Consider the following 19737-nt stretch of genomic DNA (forward strand, 5'->3'; position numbering starts at 1 on the left):
CTTGTATCTTAGACTCCTGTTTTTTCTTTCTAGTATCAGTATATATTTTTCTATTTTACGTTCGTATCTAGTTATTTAATGGTTTAGTTAATGGTTAGGGGAAGAAGAGAATTGACAAGAATCTTGGCAGATTTTATTAAAACATAATTGACTATTACACTTAACACAGGAATTATATTATTTTACTTGGCAAAGCATGAAAGATACGACTAGAATAAAATATTTTTCGTGTTTGACGTTCGTCATATACCAAATCGCAAGTAACATCGTTAGCATTACTTAAATATTCTTAAATGTACAAGTGCTCCAAATTTATCAAATACTTCGTTCTGTTTTCCTTTTTTTCTCGATGTCGATTCACGATTAAAGAATGTTACAGTAATACATGAATATCTAAATGAAATCTCGAAATGGATAAATACCGAACGGAAATATATTCTTTGGGAGCACGTACATGTTGACTAGGCATTTCTCTTCGTTAGGTGTAAGTAATTGCGGCGGATTCGGATCATATCTTTTTGGATGCGTCTTCAACCGAAATTCAATAGAAACTTCGTCCCTTACATAAAATTTTTTTTCCGTTTTTTATTTCATTTTACGATGTCGTATAAGTGGTATTTGGTCGTAATATCCTCGTTTTCGGTACCTATTGTACCCGATCTCTTCGACAGAAATCGAAGACCACGTTAGGAAACATCAACAGCGGCTTATGCTTCGTTAATACCTGCAGCGTTCGTTTTTCCCTTACGACAATTTCGCTATTAACTCGTTAGTACTTCGTGCTGCTAGAATTAGCCATACGATCCATAGTGCACTTGGTTCGCTATTAGACCAGCATGGAACGTAATCGTTCCCTGTCACGCGTCGTACAAAACGAATCGTTCGATCGGCCCTCTTTTTTCAAAACTAACATTACTTAACTTTCGAGAACAAGGCAAGCTTGCTTGTATCCGCATGTGTTGGCGCAGTTCACGCTTATGACCACGTGCAATCATTTCGAGGGCGGACGGCACGTTCGTAATAATCTTTAACGCGCAAGCTGTACGCTCTTAAATCTCGCCTAGACTAGATTTGCTTCGGTTTCTCTGGTTAGTTTTACACACTGCAAAAGCTGCTGGAAATACGTTGAAGTTTATAAACACTCTAATTCGGCTGATCCGCTGTGACTGTAAAGTCTGAATTGTGACTGAAAACCATTGCTTTATTGTACCTTCGAGTTTAGTTTGACTTTTATTCTATCACTCTGAACGATCGCTATAAATACTAAAAGGGTCCGAAATTGACAGGTCCGTTTGGTCGTCACATGTAAGCACAGCACCGCGGATCAGAACGAGTCATGTCTCTATAACATTACGCGATAATTCTCTTGAGTATCGTAAAAACGCGTCTCCTAGTAAAAACATTGAAAAATAAATAACGTGAAATAATATACAATATTTTACAGTAGCGCTTAGTGTTATCCGTGATAGGGCAATTACCACGGAACAGTTGCCGATGTTCTTATTCACTTCCGTAGAAAAAAAAAAAAAAAACGTAACGTCCCGGAAGTGGGTTGGTCGCATTTCCGTTTCATGCGATCCTGGCACAGGATGATCTCGTTACGGGGCTAGATGTTAACGATAATGATCGACGATCGCCTATCGGTAATTAACTATCATCGTCGTTGGTACAATCGTTAGCACGCAATCACCGTTCCGCGGCCCTTTTTCACTCGCTCGAGAAAATCGACGCGTTCACTTTTCAGCCCTTGTAAATATCGTGTGCAACATTATGCACACTTTGGGTTCTCATTTATACACCTCTACTTAAGTTTACCTTGGACTAATCGCTATATTCGATTTACGATCATTTTATGCGTAAAATATCATAAAATACATTCCTCTTTTGTTCGCTATGATCAGGCTCGTCGTTCCGTTCCGGTGTCGACATTCGTGTTTTATTCTTTATCTTAGTAACAAGATCGAGTGTGAAAAGAAATCAGAATCTTTCGGACGTAGCCGAATACCCGATACTCGAATAATTGTCATCTATTTAAAGATCAATATTAACAGCAGCTAGTTAATAGAATCTTGGGGTTGGGAAGGGGAACGGCACTAGACGGAACGGCGCGCCATCGATGACTTACGATGACTTTCATACAAATCGTTCGATAGGTACGAGCGACGAAATAAATTTGTAACGAAAAAGCACGGCGGCACTAGTAAGCTTGCACGGACATCATACGCTGCCACGATTTTCTTCTCTTCTCAAAGTTTCTGATATATCGCTAGAATGGTAAAGTATTTCCTCTTCTCTCGCAAGAAGAACTCTGGAACACTGTTCGCTCGTTCGTTCAACAACTATCTATATGTAATTCTTTATAGCTCTAAAATGTAAAAAGTAAGCGTGCGTGTGTTCACCGATCGATGGAAACGCGAAACACCACGGTCTCGATCTGTATGCCAAATTTCACTCGAGTAACATTAAAATACGCGAGAAGCGAGAGAAAGAGAGAGAGAGAGAGAGAGAGAGAAAGGCATTTTAGCCGTTAGTTTTTCTTCTTAACGAGTAACTCGCTGGCTGTTATCGTTGCATTCGACTTGATTATAAACGCGCCTTGTTTCCCACCGTTACCATCGTTACCTGCTATTTCCTATTTTCCGTCGACGATCGTTTCGGCGAGGCCAATCGAGGCCGATATTACGATTCTCGACGACGATGCCAGCGAGAATGCAATTACTCGTTCGCTGTCGAGGCGTAACAATTCTTACGACGATGCTTTGCCGCGAACTCCGTTAATTAAAGTGCAGCCTGATTTCTTCGGTTCCGGCGTAATAACGCAACCACTCTTGTCGCAGGCGAAAAGTAGGGCCACAAACGACTCTGTCGACCAATTTCCACCCAATCTCACGATTTTTGCTTTATCCCTGAAGAATAGACGAATCGATCGCTGTTCGTCGTTTCCATCGATTGGTGTTCGACGCACACACCGCACGCACACACGCTGCTCGAAGGGATACAAGGAATACTTTGTACAATACTCTCCTGGAGGCGTCTGACATACGTTTCGACGAACTGTCGCTCGAAAACCGAGAAGCGTCTTTTCACGGTAACATTGCTCCACGTTTGGAACATCGGGCCGTTCATCGAGGCAGATCCGTTCCTATCGACGAATTAATCGCGAACTGGTTCTTGATAGTTTCGCTTGATTTTGCAAACGAACGAGAATACGTTGTTACGTTCGATAACATTTCGATGGAATTATATCGAAGGAATTGGACGAGCCAAACAGGTTTTCGAAATCGTCGAAATTCACGTCGCTCCACGCAATTACGTTTCTGCCTCGAAGACATTGGCTGTCGCGTAGGAAGACTCGTTGATCCCAGAAATCCTATTACAAGATCCGGGATCGTCCATGTCGTGCCTTTCTTCCTGCAATCCCGTAAAACGAAATCGTCGCCTCCACGTGGTGTTCTAACGATCCGCACGTGCTTGCGGATAAGGTTTACGACGTCTACCCCGTTTCTTTTTTTCCTCTCTATCCCTTTTCTTACCTGTCGAGTTCTTTCGCCCGGTGCAAACCTCCTGAGCGACAGGAAGTTCGAAAAAAGAAAGGGAAACATGTATTTGCGACTTGCTCTTCTCAAGAAAGATTAAAGGAGATTTTAAAGCGTGAGCACGTCGGAAGACGATGTTGCCGCTTTCTCGACGATGATTCGCGAAAGAAAAATCGATTCGCGTACGTACGTACGCGTTCCGAGTCCCGCTTTAATTTTCGATACGCGTAAATGATGGACGAGCGCAACGCCGATCCCAAGGGAGAAAATTAAAGCTGTTGGGACATACCGCGCGAAATGCCAGGAAAAACATATCTCTGCAAATACAGTTTACACACATGGGACTTAAATTTGATTTGGCCACGATAGTTTTGCCCGTGCCGTTAGTCGGTGCGGCAACGTTTATCGTATTTCTCACATTTTCATGCGGAAACCATGGGAAAGAGAGGAATAACGGGGCAAAAAGAGAATGGCTGGACATTTCCCTCGTTGTTTTCGAACGTCGAATTCAGCTACGATACTTTTTCCGTCCGTGAACACGGTGTTTCCATTGGATGGCGACTCTTGTTTCTTGAGATTCTCCGTTCTTCGTGTTTGCTCTTGGACGATGTCGAACCACTCGACGATGCTCTGCAACGAGAAAGAAGTTCGGATCGATTAAAAGGAGTCTCCGTTCGATGTGTATTCAAGTCGCGCGAAGAAGGAATCGAGTCATCATCGCGACGCGACGTTCTCTGTCTTCAATTTAAGACGGGTGTCGTCGTGGACAGGATAAATTGTAGCTAAAAGAAATTACGCTGGAAGCTAAATTAGCGGTTTTACAGTGATCTCGCCGCGTCTGCGGGTCAATCAAATATTCAACAGTTAAAACAAAACTACCAAGTACTGCGGTGTTGATTCATTTATCCTGCCAAGTCCTCCAGCAATTTCTCATTTCGAACGAAACGGAAGGCAGGCTTCTCTGTTTTCCCTGCAACTTTCTTCCCTTTCGTGGTGTTGTTTCGACGCGGTTGTTACTCTTCCGCTTTTCTCCTTTGTGCTATGGATGAAGCATCGTTCAGAAGGATCCCCCGCAACCCTGCTTCTTCTTTCGTCTACCCTATTTGTATCCCTCCTTCCGTTGCTGGGCGTAGATTCATCTTTATCTCAACGCAGCTCACCCTCGTGGATATTTGGTATAACAGGGCATCACTGTTCTGCTTCTCCTTTCTGCCTTCTCCTCGACAAACGAGAGGCTTAAGGTGGCTAATGGAATCAACCTAGCCAACGATAGTTTACCTTGTCTCTGCTTTAACGAGCGAACCAAATAGAAATTCCATCCCTCTGTTCCGCTATATCTGTTATTCATACTATATATACACTATGCTCATAGTACGATTGGTCTCGCCTCTATTCCTATTATCTTACGTTTAACTAGATAAGAAAGAAAAAGAGAATTCTTACCTTGTTCGGTACGATCAAGATGGAAGAATGGACGTTGCCGATGTTGTCGGAGAGGACGTAGCTTGGCGTATCAGAAGGACTTCCTGAAAGGCTCAACCTTCCGGAAAGTATGCTCCCCGCAGTGAATTCGAGCAGACTAGTTGACGACGATGCTGAATTATCGACGATCCAGGATGCGGGATGCGCGTGGATGACGTTGGTCGGCGAATTGCTGCTTCATCTCCTGGGGCTCTCCTGTGGCAGCAAGTGGCCGTCGAAATTATTCGTGAGCCGCAAAAGGTACCGGTGATTCCTCCGCTCCCGGACTTTCCGGCCTAATTAGTCCGGTTCTATTAAGTTTATCTGGGGGCATCAGGGTCGCCAAGTTCCTCGGGGAACTGACGCTGTAGGAGGAAAGTTCGGTCAACGGGAGGGAGATAACTCTGGACTAAGTAGCGAATGATTAAGCCTGAATACCGCGGGATCGTATGTTTCCGCTACCCTCGTTCTATCTAGGGTTGATGCTAAGTAACAATTAGACCGTTTTAACCATTCTCCAAAATTGACGATTCTTAAAGACTTTGCTCTCGTACGGTGCTAGTCGTTGAATTCTCATCGGAGAAGGCATCGTAAAATAATGAAAATAGCAAAATAGCGTTAAATGGATACGTAAATGAAGGAGCAGCTACCACGGTTTAGTGTAGGTTAGGTTTCGATCGAATGTATATTTGATTATGTATAGTGCAGATTCCCGTTAGCAGTCGTTACGAACAAGCGGAATCGGTAATAGATGTGGCCGACAAATTTGTTTTTGCCGGCTGGAGAGGGCCGATAATGGTCTTTGCTTCTAATTAGCATGGGCCATTAGGTTTATCTATGAACGTTGAAGTCGTCGAGTTTCGTTCTTGTTGCGGCTGGCAACCAGACGATTTCACGGTTTACCGATGTGTTCTCGTGCAATTATCGGGGGCAACATTCGTGTATTAATACGTGATTACACTCGGCGACGATTAAAAAATAATTGCCGTCCGCTCGCGGCCGCCAATGAAAATGGGAAATTTAATTTTTATCTCGCGTTCGCTTCGAAGGACGCTCGTTACAATTTGTTCCCGTAATTGATTTCGATCGTCACAGAATGGTCGAGGCATGAAACGCGCCTTTATCCACCATTAACAAATTTCCTGATAAAGTTGTTCGCCAATTTTGCTGTTGCTTTCATCGAGCAATTTTTATTGTCATTAATCCTTTACTCGTAATCGTTATTTTTCCTCTTAGGTGGAAGTTCCACGCGTCGAATAACGAGTTTCTCTAACACAATTTCTCTAATACGCGATAGTCAGCACTTGTACCATCTTCGGATTTGTAATTCGGAAGCGTCCTATAGTTGGAGACCGCCGGCTTTGAAGCCAGGCTAAGTTAGCTAGCTGGCTTCCCACACGCTGAATAGTTTGCAAGTCCATTATGACGGTGTTAAGGGTGCGTATCTTGCACACGTTGCACCGCGTATACATATAAATCTCTGGACACTCGGTACGTATAGCTGACGCGGTCGTCTGAAACACTTCGGCCAAGCGATTATTCCGATTATCTCTAGAGCAATTCGTATTTTTCGATTTCCTTTGTTCTATAAATGAATACAATTCCCGGACTCGCAGTTTCTCTAGAATTTTAACAAATTAAATTATTCTATCTGAGTAAACGCGTAAAGGAAAGCGTACACATTCTGGAACTCATTTCTAGACATGGAAAATTTAGCAGCGATTTCTTTGGACGATCGTTGCCAGTTTCTCTTTCTTTCTTCTTTTCTTTCTTCCTTCCTTCCTTCCTTCCTTCCTTCCTTCCTTCCTCCCTCTTTTTAATACTGACCGTCTCTTTCTATTTTCTCTTTCTCTCTCCCTCTCTCTCTCTATTCCCCTCACTCACTACCTCGTGAAGCGTTCGAGCTGTCTGCGTTTCGAGAGTTCGCCTTTTTTCCAGAGCAGCTTTTTCCCCCCTGATGTAAAGGTTGCCGCGAGTTAGCAAAGAGCTCCGGCGCAGATATCGCGGAGCTCATATCCCTGGGCACTCTTTTCGCTGCGTTTCCCGCCTCTTCCTCCTTTTCCACTGGCGTTCCTTCTTGCAAAACGACCATTCCTCCGCATCCCCCTACTACGTCGCACTATCTAAGGACTCCAGGGAAAGTCGGCTGCATATTACATCGGGATCTACGTTTATTAATCTACGAGTTGCTCTTCCAAAGTCACGGAGATGTGTGAGAATTATCGATGGAAAAAGCGGCACTTCATTTCTCAGTGGTCGAGGCACGTTATGTGAAAATTTCGTTTGCGGTCTCTTTTCGCGGGACAAGGAGGGACAATCGAGTAACTCGAATCGACAGGAATATGGTTGATATCTGGTGCGAGCCCTTTTGTAATTAATTTGACGAGGAGAACGTCGAGCGATTTGTCGATTATCGTCATTTCGTGCCGCTGTCTCCAAAACTCGAAGCAAAATGAAATCTGTCTCTCTATAAGGGCTTCCTTTGACAAAATTCTGGCTTTCTGAATTTCGAGACTCGACAAAGTTTTCATAAGAAGCGGATATGAAATACCAGAAATACTGCAAGGGAATAAAAAGAATTTCTCTCTTCGCGTTTCTTCACGAATAAGAAGAACATCGCAAACATCGATGCCAGACGAAGGAATATGAGAATAGTAGAAATTGAACGATTAAAACTAGCAAGTATCGACACTCGTATGTAACGTGGTTTAGGTAATATCGGTAAACTGCCGAGGACGCGGCGTGATAAACTTACCTCTGAAAATTGACGGCGTAGCCAGGTACTCGTTGCGGGCACGAAACGAGGCAACGACGAACAGGAGCATAAGATAGAAGATGTAGGAAACGAAGCGGGAAAATGGAAAACGTTGGAGTCCCGAGAAGGATGAGGTGAGAAGGTCGCGAAAGCTCGAGACGTTTGGTCGGGTCGGGGAATGGAGATAGCGCGGGGAAACGTGGAGAGCCCGAGGAGAGTGGAGAAGTCGAGGACGCGTATGTAGGAACCTGAAGGGGTATTGGGAAGGAATGTGGGTGAGGCTACAACAAAACAAAACACGATGAATGTCCCGATGTGCAAGCTGCAAGCACAACAATGTCAGGAAGATCGATGGTTAGTCTTTGTCGAGGTAGCAATGCCGCGAATTACCTGGATAGATAGGTTCGATAACGCGCTTTCCGATAAATTTGCCCGGCGACGTTTAATATTCCGCGACCGGTTCTCTGTTACCGGAAACGCTTTCCCATTTGCTTTACGAAGCGACGCGACACGCGTTTGACTTTATATCCAGGTGATTCGTCGGTCGTTCGATTAAAGATTAGTAGTATCATCAAACGCGTTGTTAAACGAAGATCAGCGCAAGAGCTGTACGCAAGCGACAATTGTTCTCTATCTTACACGGCTAGCAAAGATCGTTAAACGTTAGTTTACAACTGAGACTGTTAATCGTTAATTTACCTTGACAGTGCCGCTAGATGCGCTAGAAGCGGGCGAGCGTCACGTCCTCGGCGAACGAAGAGAACTTATCCATATCTTGAGTTAGCGAGAGCAGAACAGAAACACGATTCCATTAATTCTTACGGATAATTGTTAAATAGACAGGACTTCGCCGATTCATCGTTCGTTCGATTCAGAATCGGTTTGCGCGGGAAAAATGTTCGATCGAAATCGGACAACGGGGACGGATTGTGAATCGAACGAATGAATTGGAGAAGCCGGTGTGACAATACGGCTGAGAAAACGCGAACGCGCGGAAATACATGTGGGAAAGAGTGCGCGTGCGTTTTTGAAAGCGGGAGTGGTCCGGCCTCGTACTACACCGGCGGTCGTCTTACGGGCTCTTTAGGGCTCTTGGTCGACCCTCGAGAAGAGCGAACACGAGAGCTAGCACGGGGTCGAGAAACGGTCATAGTTCTATTTCCGTCCCTCGTGAATCATTCTCGCTTCACTTATCTCTCTTAATGCTGGTATAACGCCGTTATATGGGTCCGTTGAAAGATGCTGCATTCCTGATAAAGCTCCTTCGAGGATGATTTCGTAGGGAGATCGCCTCTAGAAGGACTTTCGCGACGAGAAAGAGAAAACCTTTCCGCTCGTTCGTCTGGTTACGTTCGGCCGCGGTCTCCCGCTGGTGGAAACGACGAAGGCGAACCGAGGCGTACGATATTTCGAGAGTATTCTCGCGCTCGAAACGATCCTCGAGCGTCCTCTGGTCAGTAGACGTTGTAACGATGGAAATTTGACCAGAGAGTCGGTGGTAAACGGTCCGTTGCCAGATGGCCCTAAAACGATAAATTTCTTCACGGTAAAGTTGCTACAACTCTCGGGAATTGCTTTAACGACGTGTACCGATGTCAAAGTTCGCGTTAAAATCCAGCAGCGTTGGGAAGAGTCCGATCGACAAAGTGTCCCGACCAACGAGATAGTGTTTCGCTACGTTTCGCGAAAAGTGATCTCGATATTTCGCGAATCTCCATGAAACGACCAATGAATCTCGTGGCCGTATACTCGTTGATAATTAAGTGGTGCTTCGCGTACGCACGGAGCTTAACCTTGCAATTAGCCCAATTCGTGGCTTAAGCGATATCAATTAGCCAAAAAGTACATGACTACCAGGTCGCGCGTGGCATCCTCTCGTCGGGATTATACCGCGAGCACTGGATCCGCAAGATCGAGATCTCGGTTTGTAGGGCTGGATCGGAACGGTGTTCGATCGGTCGGCAACGTGGTATCCAAGTGCATAACGGAACGATAGCCTCGCCACGGTAATACGTATCAGACTACATTTCACGGTTGATCGAGGCCCAGCCTGGCGCCATAGACAATTTCCCAAAGGGTTCCAGACCGATATAATAGGGTGGCCAAGGCATATACCGTAGCCGCGTAACTCTATCGCATTACCGTTGACCCGAGTAACCAGTAGGCTAGATGCCGGCTCGTTCTCTCGGGGTGAATTCGTCAATAGCTCGTCGATTCTTGATCAAGGCCAACGAGACTGCCTTCGGGATCAATTTTCAAGTTGTACTTCGCGGCACATACGCTGATCTTGCCTCGCTGATCCGCCTTCTTGCCTCTTTCTCGTTTTAAATTCCGTCGCCAATTCCTTTCTTTACTCTCGCAACTATTTCTCAGCTACAACACGAACCATCTCGTTATTTTTTCCTCGTATCGTTTGATTTTTAATACGGTCGAAAAATCAGCGTAACTTTTCCCCCGGAATCTGAACTAGAAAATGAGAGTTGGAGTCACGTTGGCACGACGAATTCAATCGTTGAAATCGTCGGAGTGTAGATGACAGGAAGATCAGGCGACACGCATGGTCGCTGTCCAGCTGGCTGGCTATGGTCCACCGAATGTCCTCGCAGTCGTTATAGTTTAATGCGCCGGGCAGCCTCGTAATGCGGATTCATTGCCGGGCAAGAGCATCGAGGTGGCTGTTCGCTCGTGTAAACATTGCGTATGCTCAACGACGGTGAACGAGAAATCGTGCGACCGCGTCTATGAACCTCTGTGCGCCACAGCTACAGCCTCCTTATAACCGTGCGCCATTCCCCCGGGGACATATGTCCTTATACCGGCTCCGTGAGCTTTAATGAAAGCCATAAAGCGTTCTCTGGATCGTGCTTGCGGCACTATAGCTGGCTATACTGGTTTCGGGATGGAATGCGGTTCGTAGCTACGAACATGAAGTTCGAAGCACGCCGTCGCGAGTGGCCGATTAACAATTGAAGCGACGATCTGGATAACGAAGGTGACGCCGAGAACGTACAGCTACCTGCGACCGTGAATCTCCCTCTCATCTTCCCTCGGCTTTCAACTACGCGTCGCTTGGTCGTGGTTTAAGGTTCGTTCTATCGATAACAGAAATGGTATCGTTGTCGATGTATTCGCCGGTTCTCGGTTAACCTAACAGGCTACACGAAGGCGAGGATCGACTCGGTCGGTCCTCGTTCGTCAGAAACGCGCGTCGATGGAACGCGTTGTGGATGACAGTTTTTTTAAATTTAAAAAACCGCTGTCACCAGCGAATCCGGGAAACGAAAAAACGTCGCGTTTAAATCTTTCGATTTCTACGTGTTCGTTGACCGTTTTTTTTCGAGTCGGCGAATATTGCTCTCCGTATTCGGTGGAGGATGAATTTTCGTAATGAATTTTCGGGCGGATCGATCGAGGAGAAAAGGGAACGTAACATCGGCGAAGAATTCTCGGCGTGTTTCGCAAAGAAGGTGAATTCGGGAGAATGAATTTTTGCCGTCGCAAAAATATCTTCACGTGCAATCGAATTCGGCCCTCGAACGTATTAATTTCGATTTAATCGTTACGTTCGATCACGGTCAGTAATACACGGTACGTCCTGTTCACCACAATCATCGAGTTATCGTTGTTTCATCGTCGTTCACGCTGTCGATACGTTCTCTCTTCATACATTTTAATTTATTGACCTTTCATCGTGCGCGCACTTTAATTCGTTCCTTTTGTTTCGCGACCGGATCCATCATCGTTCCCCGTTTTATATCTGCACCGACGTGCATTGTTGTAACCACCCCTTTGACGGTTTTGCTAAGTGAAGTGCACCGGCAACAATTTGTTCGAATTCTCGCTACCACAATGGATACATTTCTGACCGAATACCTGTATTTACGTTCGCTATTACGACATTGGTCGTTAGATTTTTCACGCTGTGAATTAATGCTCGACTCATTAAGAGCGTGCGAATCGTTTAACGCTTAATCTGTAGATGTGTTTAGCATTATGGGAGTCGCTCGAGTTCGAGTCAACGAATCACCGCTTTCTCCCCGTTCCCACCTCTTTCATTACAATTCCAATTTCATTTCTGCCAGTGAAGCTTGAACGTTCGAACCGCCTAATGCGATCTTTCGGGAAATCAAGATCGCGTTTCTCACTCGCGGTGCGAAGCTGTAAACACGAAAATCGATCGCGTTCTTCAGCAACGGTCCCATGCACGCATAAAACGTTACTGCTCGACGATAAATATAAAATATCTTTTTTAGTGATCCTCTGGAACTTAAAGTCGTCGTTAGATATCGTCGAGAGGTACGCGGAAAAATTTATCGAAACAATTGGGTGCAGAGCATTCTAGCCGCGTTTCTTGCGACTGGAAAGTGCTTATCGACCGAGCGAACGTTTGGAAAATCAGATTGTCGAGGCCATGGCGTTTTCACCTTATTGGGACCGGGATACAGATGGAAGGAACCGCTACCATTTCAGCGGCGTATTTGTATTTCGACGCGAACGACACGACATAAAACGCGAATCGATGGTCTCGCGGTAAATATAAATCCTGCGTCGATCTTACGTATTCGAAAGAATTATAGCCGTTAAGCCGGTGCAAGCGGAACGAACGTAGAGCGAGGAAAATCTCTACTGGGCTGGATTTCATAATTTTGGATTACGATCGTATAATCCTTTTAGCCATTTAGCAGTCTCCGCTGTACGATTGGAATAGATGGACGGACGATACATGCGATATTTATACATGCGACAAGGGTAATAGGAGATGGCGGATGGCAGAGGAGCAGTGTCCCGGAAGGACGCGATGCAGTTAGAAATCGGTTGTTTGTTCGCGGGATGGTGTCGCGTCGTCGACGTCGTACTCGTATCATGATAGCTGAGCGAACGATCCGGTCTCGTAACGCTTCGATTCGTCGTCGAATGCTCGCATAACCGGCTAGTCTGAAGCCGGATTTTCACGCGAGGACGTCGCTCGTAAAAGCCGGCGCCGTTCTCTCGCATAATCCTGCGGCTACGCTGCTCCCGCCCACGCTTTACGACCGTTTCACCTCTGTACCGGAATGACATAATGCAAAGCGAACCAAGATTTACATCCCATTTGCCTTGCTTTCCGCGATTGTCCGGGGTTAACGGTACTTCCTACTCGTATTTCGGATTTTCTGTCGGCCACCCAGGCTACCCCTTTGTTTTCCGTCCGAGAATTATTTCGTTTCGGGGCTGGTTGCCTCCCCTCCCGGTCACGCTCGCAATTACTGCCGTCCCTCTGGCGGCCTCGCGTTTTTCACAACTGCACGTTGCGCGGCGATATTTTTTTCCGCTACTTGTTGCTCCTTTTTTCGCCGTTCTGCCCGCGTAATTGCGCTTTAACAGTCTCTTGTCGGTATTCCTTCCTTTTTTTCGTCGCCTACTCGCTCGTCCCGTTGTTTCGCGCGCGCTTGCCTCACGCGTTCGGTTTCGGGCTCCGAGCTCCGGGCTCTCTTATCGATGCCACCAGGGACAAAAGGGTGTCGGTGCCCTTGGCGGTCCCTCGTCGGCGAACGATCGCGATGTAACGCTCTCTTGCACCGGAGCCGATTCTCTGTCGAGCGGACGACGACATGCAAAACGAACCAAGATTTGCATCCGAACTGGCTGGTCGCTTTACGCCGCGCCGGCCACCTCTACACGACCGAACGAGTTCTCCCGTTCGATTATGCGAACGTTCGTGTCGTTACGGACGACGTGCATTGCGCGGCATAATTTCACGGATCGCACGTGATGCCTGCAGCCGCGCGAAAATATAACCTGTCATTCCGCTCTTCTTCGTAGCAAACATCGCTTTGCGCATCTTCTGTTTCTTTCTTCTTTCTTCTCTTTTTTTTTTCCAGCGAACGTCGAGGCATCGAAGAGTGGATTTCGCTGCGATATCGATTAGTCAGTCGCCCGGCGACATCGGGGAAATAACGTTTCGGTGAACAAGGTTTTTTGAAATCCAGTTAGAACGCGAGCACTTTGCCAATTCGTAAATTTAATCTCTCTGACTTGTATTTCTATGCGTTAATAAACGCAGAACAGCGTAACAAGCGGGCCAGCACGTTGCATCCTTTCAATCACGGCTTTAAAACCACTCGAGTTCCAAAATTTTCATTCCATATTTCGTACGACCTCGTTGTTTACCGTTGTATCCTATCGATTCTCTGATACCGTACGCGTTATTTTCCTGTCGTCCTTTCGTTTGTTCGTTGCACCTATTCCAACGATTCGGTGTAATCGTTTAGCGTGAACTGTAGCCGTCGAAAAGCTTTTTCTACCTTTTCGGAACTCGTTTCCGAATTATCGCCTGGATGGTTTTCTGCGTCGCACCAAAGTCATCGAACCGTTCTCCTTCGGTTGGACAACCTTCTCGCTATTAATAGGTTCCTCCCAATAACACGCGCGACAGATTAGAATTAAGAATCGTTCACGGTCTCTTCAAGGTTCTTCTATCTTTAAAAGAATCGCTTTCTTCACGCGTCCGTCCTCCCCCGTCTTCTTTTCCACCGCGATCGTTTTTTCACCAACATGCACCTGTTTCTCGCTCGAAGGCAACAGTGGAAACGTATCGTTGAATTTCAAACCGCAATTCGAGAACAGAATCCGGACGATTCCGTTACCCGATTATTTTCCTTGGAAAATCGGGGTTTCCATTGAAAATAGCGAAATCGATGTGTCAACGATTGCCTCGCGTCCCTCGATAATCGGGAGTTTTCGTTCGGGGTCGAGGATCGTCGGGAAAACAGTTGCTGATATTTTTCACCGGTCAACGAGAATATGGAACAAAAAGATCGCTGTTTCGATTACGTTGAAAAAATGAGGCGCGCTGTTTTCAATTATAAAAACATCGTTCCGGGGGCAGTTGTTTGTTCAGTCGCAAAAAAGGAAAATATTTAATCGACCCTCCAGCGAATTTTCGAAATTCGTATTAAAATCAACGTATTTCTTGTTCCGCTGTTTTCTCTCTGTCTTTCTGCCTGCCTCTTCCGAATAATCGCGTTACTGGTGTTTCACGACCGGGCATCCCCTGTTCGAAAGTATCGATCGGTCCGTCGATGAATTATTAACAACGCAGCAGGCTGCGTCAACTCCATTCGTAATAAATCGCGAGCATGCAAGAAGATCAGGTGAGATTCGTCTGGCGCGAAATTTCTATCGGTCGGCAAATTTTTCAAATCCTGGATCATTTCGCGCAGTCTCCGTACAAACAAATAACCGACTATCTAGTCTTGGTTTTTTCAAAGGTTTATCGCGACCACGGAGAATTTTTATAACAGCGTGGCTCGTTCTAAAAAAGATACGCCACGATAATTCCGATTCGGTGAAAAACCTGATACCGTTTCCAACATCTTTTTGAAGCGCTGCTTTTAACGACTTTCACTTTCCTTTTTTTTTTTTTTTTTTCTATCCGTACGTCGATGACAACGTGAACGGTTCTTGTTCGATTGTCCGGCAGATTTTTTTCCAACACGTTACTTTATAGGATTACCTGTGTGTCGCACGATACGTTTCCGATAAACGAATTAGAGATCTTGAACAAGGGATCGTTTCCTTTTTTCTCTCTCATTTTTACTTCAACTCTCGGATAAAACACTGCGATATTTTTCGGTGGTGTTCTCCTCGAACGTTTACTATCAAAGCATCGTTAGCTAGCGGTCTCTTAGCAAGCTCGAGGTATGCTGTTGGTTCTCACGCGCTCCATACGTCAACCGTGTTAATGCAAATACAGCCCAGCACTACGAATAACAAGGTGCAATGTTACAGTTGGCGAACAAACTTCACTTGAGTTTTGAAACGGTGCAAAGTTCACCTCTGATGCGGAATTAACCCTTAGTAATCGTCGTTACGGGTAATAGCGGTACGTGTAATCCAATTGCGCCGAGTTGTTGCAGCTTAGATCGTGCAAGTCGTGCAGGTTGTTTTTTTATCTATGGTAAAAACGTTGCCGCAAGCCACTGCGTGGCTCGTTAGCCAACGTTCAGCGTCGAATTTTGAATCGTCGCACCGACGAAATCACGCTCGGACCTAATTTGACAGGGAACACGGGGGATAGCAGGTAGAGGGAAGGGCGTGGAATGGAAAGCGGCGCGGTGTGACAGGCTATAGGAGTGTCGCATCGGTTAATACAACGAGACTAATGAGTCGGACGCATCGAGTCTCGGAATTCGTACACTCGGCTTTCGTTTCGGATACGGTCGCTCGAATTCACCTCTAATTAAGGCGTTAATGAAGAGCCTCGGGGAGAGTCCGATGATCACTTTCCTCTTTTAGTTGAACCCTTCGTGACTTTCCTGCTCGGCGACCACCCTCAGCAACGGGCATTCGAGGAAGGGCGGTCGATTGTCGAGCGGGAATTAATCCTACGCGCGATGAGCGATGCCTGGAAAGCACGGCTATGCACACGCATCCGCTATTGTGCGCCGGCGGCTTGCCCGTTAATTAAATCATACCTAAATAGGGAGCTTTGTTTTCCCTCTACGAAATTTCCAGAGATAAACTAACCGCGACACAGTTTGATGCTCTGATCTTGGTGGTTTGAGCGTTTTCACGGACCCTTCTCTCGTGCTAATGTCAGCAGGAGAACGATGGATCGAAAAGTGGCAAATTTTGACCTCTTCGGACACTTAAAATTCTAACGGGGCACCGTTCTGTAAATTCTAAGATATCGTAAAAGTATAATCATTTGTGACAAATTCGTCGAGAATGTTATAAAAAATGTAGATGAATTTAACGATGCACCGAAAAACAAATCAGAATTCTTTCGCTTCAAACGATCGTAACTTGGAAATTAAAATTCCAACACTGTTTTGTAAAGAGAAGTCAATATAGTTTATATCGCATGTAAAATCATATTATTCAAATTGGTAATTGATAACGATAAAATGCGAGAAATTGAGGTAAAGTATTAAGATGCAAATATGTTCTTAATTATAAATGTAACTTCTAGAATAAGATATAAGTTATTGAATATGAAATATACTTCGTCCTCTTATACTTCATCCTCCTCTTCTTCAGAGGTCCACCTCTTTCCTCCGGAAAAATATCGATTGTACTCTTAATTAATTTAACTTGAACGCTTATGGAATGATATTTTAAGCGTCTGACAGATTAGCAGCTTTTAATTTCTTCTTTTTAGATGAAGACTCAAGAATAGCTACGTCTGTTTTCCTTTAAAGTTTAACGTACGCTTTCGTCGATGAATAAGGACGCTTTCCAACGGCCCCTTTTTCACACGCATCGATATAGCAGCAGTCGTCTCGTGTAGTTTTTCGAAGGTCCTTAATCGTAAACTCGTCGAGCTATGAACATTTGGACACCGTTAAATTTCGATTATCGACGAAGGCCTCGAGGGAAGACGAACGAGGACGGCAATCGATTCTCTTTTACCGATTTACCACGACAATGCAGCCACCCCTTTGCAGTCCAGCCAGCTTACCACTCGCCGCCCTTTTCTGTGTTTGTTCGTGGAATATATGAAAGGAGGACAGAACGAACGTCCTCGCGTATTGAAAATTCCCTGTGATTGGGCGCAATTGATGAGACTACGGTATTGCGGACTACCTAGTCGCTACCGTTCGTGATTTCAGTTCGTATTACCGGTAGGCTAATGTACGCGCAAACGCAACGCGAATCTGTCGGATTAGTCGCTCGTGACTATCGATAATACTAATTTTCGATTCTCGTTCCTCGGACCATTCGGTCCGTCTGTTTCTGATTATGTCCCCGAGGATTATCTAGGATTACTTCTAGTTCCCCGAAGCCGCATCTTCGTTTAAATTATGGAATTTTGACGCGTTACGCGCAGCCTCGCTATCCTTCAACTGTTCGATATTTCTTCCATTTTCATTTTCGTTTTCCATTTGTTGCATTCTGTTACTCTCGAAGCCGAAAAAGAAGAGCAAGGTATCATTGTTGAAGTTCATTTAGACGATTGAAAACAATGAAGTTATTTCAGGTAGGCTGCGTATTGTATCGTATAAGAGTAAAAATATCTGGAGAATATTTAAAATCCAATTTAAAGAGAAGCTGCCGGTTCGCCGTATTGTGAAAGAAATCCGCAGCTGTTTTTCCAATAAAGCCGAACTTCGTTTCTCCGAGTTCGAGCAGCTTCTCGCAATCTTTCCAACGGTATTGTGCCATCCTCGGTTCTATCGCGAACCAGTTTCTCCTTCTTCGCGTCGCACAATGCCTGACCGTTGTCTCCGGGCTAGAGGTCGATTTAAAACCGTGATTTCTGCGCGGCAAATCGATACCGTTTATCTCGACAATTCCCAACCGGAAAATACAATCGAAACAATTTTTACTCGGCTCTCGTACCGCTGTATTCCACCAAGTTTCCACAAATTGTTTAAGAAATCTCTTATCGAGGGATTAGTGCACTTTTCCAAGACCGACGGGAATCGAATTTCTTTTATTTCTCTATCGCGATATCTCGTTCTTTCTCGATGTGCTTACGTCTATAGTTTCCACGATCCTGTGCATTACGATGATCGTCACGTTTACACACTTCGAAAGATCCCAATTAAACGCATACGTAGATCAACAGCGTGTTCGTGCCTGGATGCGCGATCGCGTTCTCTGGACAGTCCGTTTGGAAATCACGTACTCAGCTCCCGATGGCAGGAGAACGTCAACGCGCGATATCTCTTGGGAAGAACAGGACGTTGACGTATGAATTTTGGCTTGATCACGACGTTTTGCAAATAAAGTTAGACCGGTTCGGCGCGGTTCGGTTTTTAACGTATAATAATAGCGGTTCTGCTCCACTATTGGGAATCGTAACATCGCGTACGACGAAGTAGTCACCGGGGAAAGAGTGATCTCCGGGCGGTAATTAACGAGCGGTCTTCGCAGTCTTCTATTTCCCGGGAATGCGCGTTGTTTTGTTTTCTCTCGAGTTTACCGATTCATTATTTTCCCACCGCACCGCGTGATGGATCCCTTCTCGATAATTAGCATCGCGATTAATCACCGCGTTGTCCGGCACGACAGCGTTTGTTAAAGTTCATCCTTGAACCGCGCTTGAATTTTTCCGCACCGATCGTGAACGACAAGCAGCGGCTGGTTCTTTGGCGGCGAAACACTTGTCGCGTTTCGTGACCTTTGTTCCTGACGAAAAAGCAGCGAGGAAACGGCAGTGTGCGGCAATCATGAAAATCGAATGAATTTCCAGGCAGGGGCTGGCGGTCGCGCAAGAAGCAATTTCTCTTTCGGTACATGCACAAGACAGGTTTAATACATCTCGGGCGGTAGATATTCATACGTTTTACTTCACTCGGCGAGCGTTGGTCGCTTTTTTCGCGAAAATCGGCACCGTCAACAGCAGAGCGGCGAGCCTCATCGTCGTCGAAGAAACGCGAGAAAAATAAGTTTCGCCAGAAATAAAGCAGACGATAAAAATCGCTTGCGAAAATAAAAGCTAACCACGGCCGATTTACTTTGGGGGCTGATTTTCGCGTGGAAAGTTCTCCGTGCAACGAAGAAAAGACAGATTCTCTGGCCATGTTTTTTTCTTTCCTCGTCTTGAACCGGGACGACGCGAATCGCGGTTAGCAAATATCCCAGAACCAACCGCGGTTCGATTCGTATTTCTATTTCGGTAATCGCATCCGAGGCGCGGCGCGAACTTAAGCTCGTCCCGAGCTGCATTCTCTCCCAACGAATGAATTAAATTTATCGCCCATTAAAATAATCCGAATCGGTTGAATGCGATTATTTCCTTTAAGCAGGAAGCTTCCTTTAACCGAGATTCATATTAAATTTAAAGCGATCCCTATTGCGGCGAGTGCTTGATTATATTTCACAAGGGGTAATCCAGTAAATCATTTCTATTTTCGAGCGTCTGCCAGAGCGACGTTGTACATTAATTTATAGTCCGTCGGCTTGGCCAACTTATTCATGAATTATCACACTTTTAAACGAATTTTCCCGAAGTAACAGGTTGGCTCGGTTCGCCTCGGCTCGATTCGACTAGGCGTT

At 45.5% G+C, this 19737-nt stretch overlaps 1 protein-coding gene across 1 annotated transcript in view; it reads right to left on the reverse strand.

Annotated features, from left to right (window-relative positions):
- Positions 1-111: 111 nt before the first annotated feature.
- Positions 112-19737, reverse strand: part of LOC117232126 (protein vein) — a 207090-nt gene continuing 187464 nt past the window's right edge. The window contains exons 6-9 of the mRNA XM_033491300.1: positions 8452-8526; positions 7753-8074; positions 4980-5213; positions 112-4166 (exon numbers count right to left, since the gene is read on the reverse strand). Of these exons, the coding sequence (XP_033347191.1) occupies positions 8474-8526 (53 nt within the window). The 3' untranslated portion in view covers positions 112-4166; positions 4980-5213; positions 7753-8074; positions 8452-8473. The remainder of the gene's footprint in view (positions 4167-4979; positions 5214-7752; positions 8075-8451; positions 8527-19737) is intronic.

Source organism: Bombus vosnesenskii, unplaced genomic scaffold (genome assembly GCF_011952255.1).
Source record: "Bombus vosnesenskii isolate JDL3184/JDL3185 unplaced genomic scaffold, Bvos_JDL3184-5_v1.1 scf7180000013285, whole genome shotgun sequence".
Lineage (NCBI taxonomy): Eukaryota > Metazoa > Arthropoda > Insecta > Hymenoptera > Apidae > Bombus > Bombus vosnesenskii.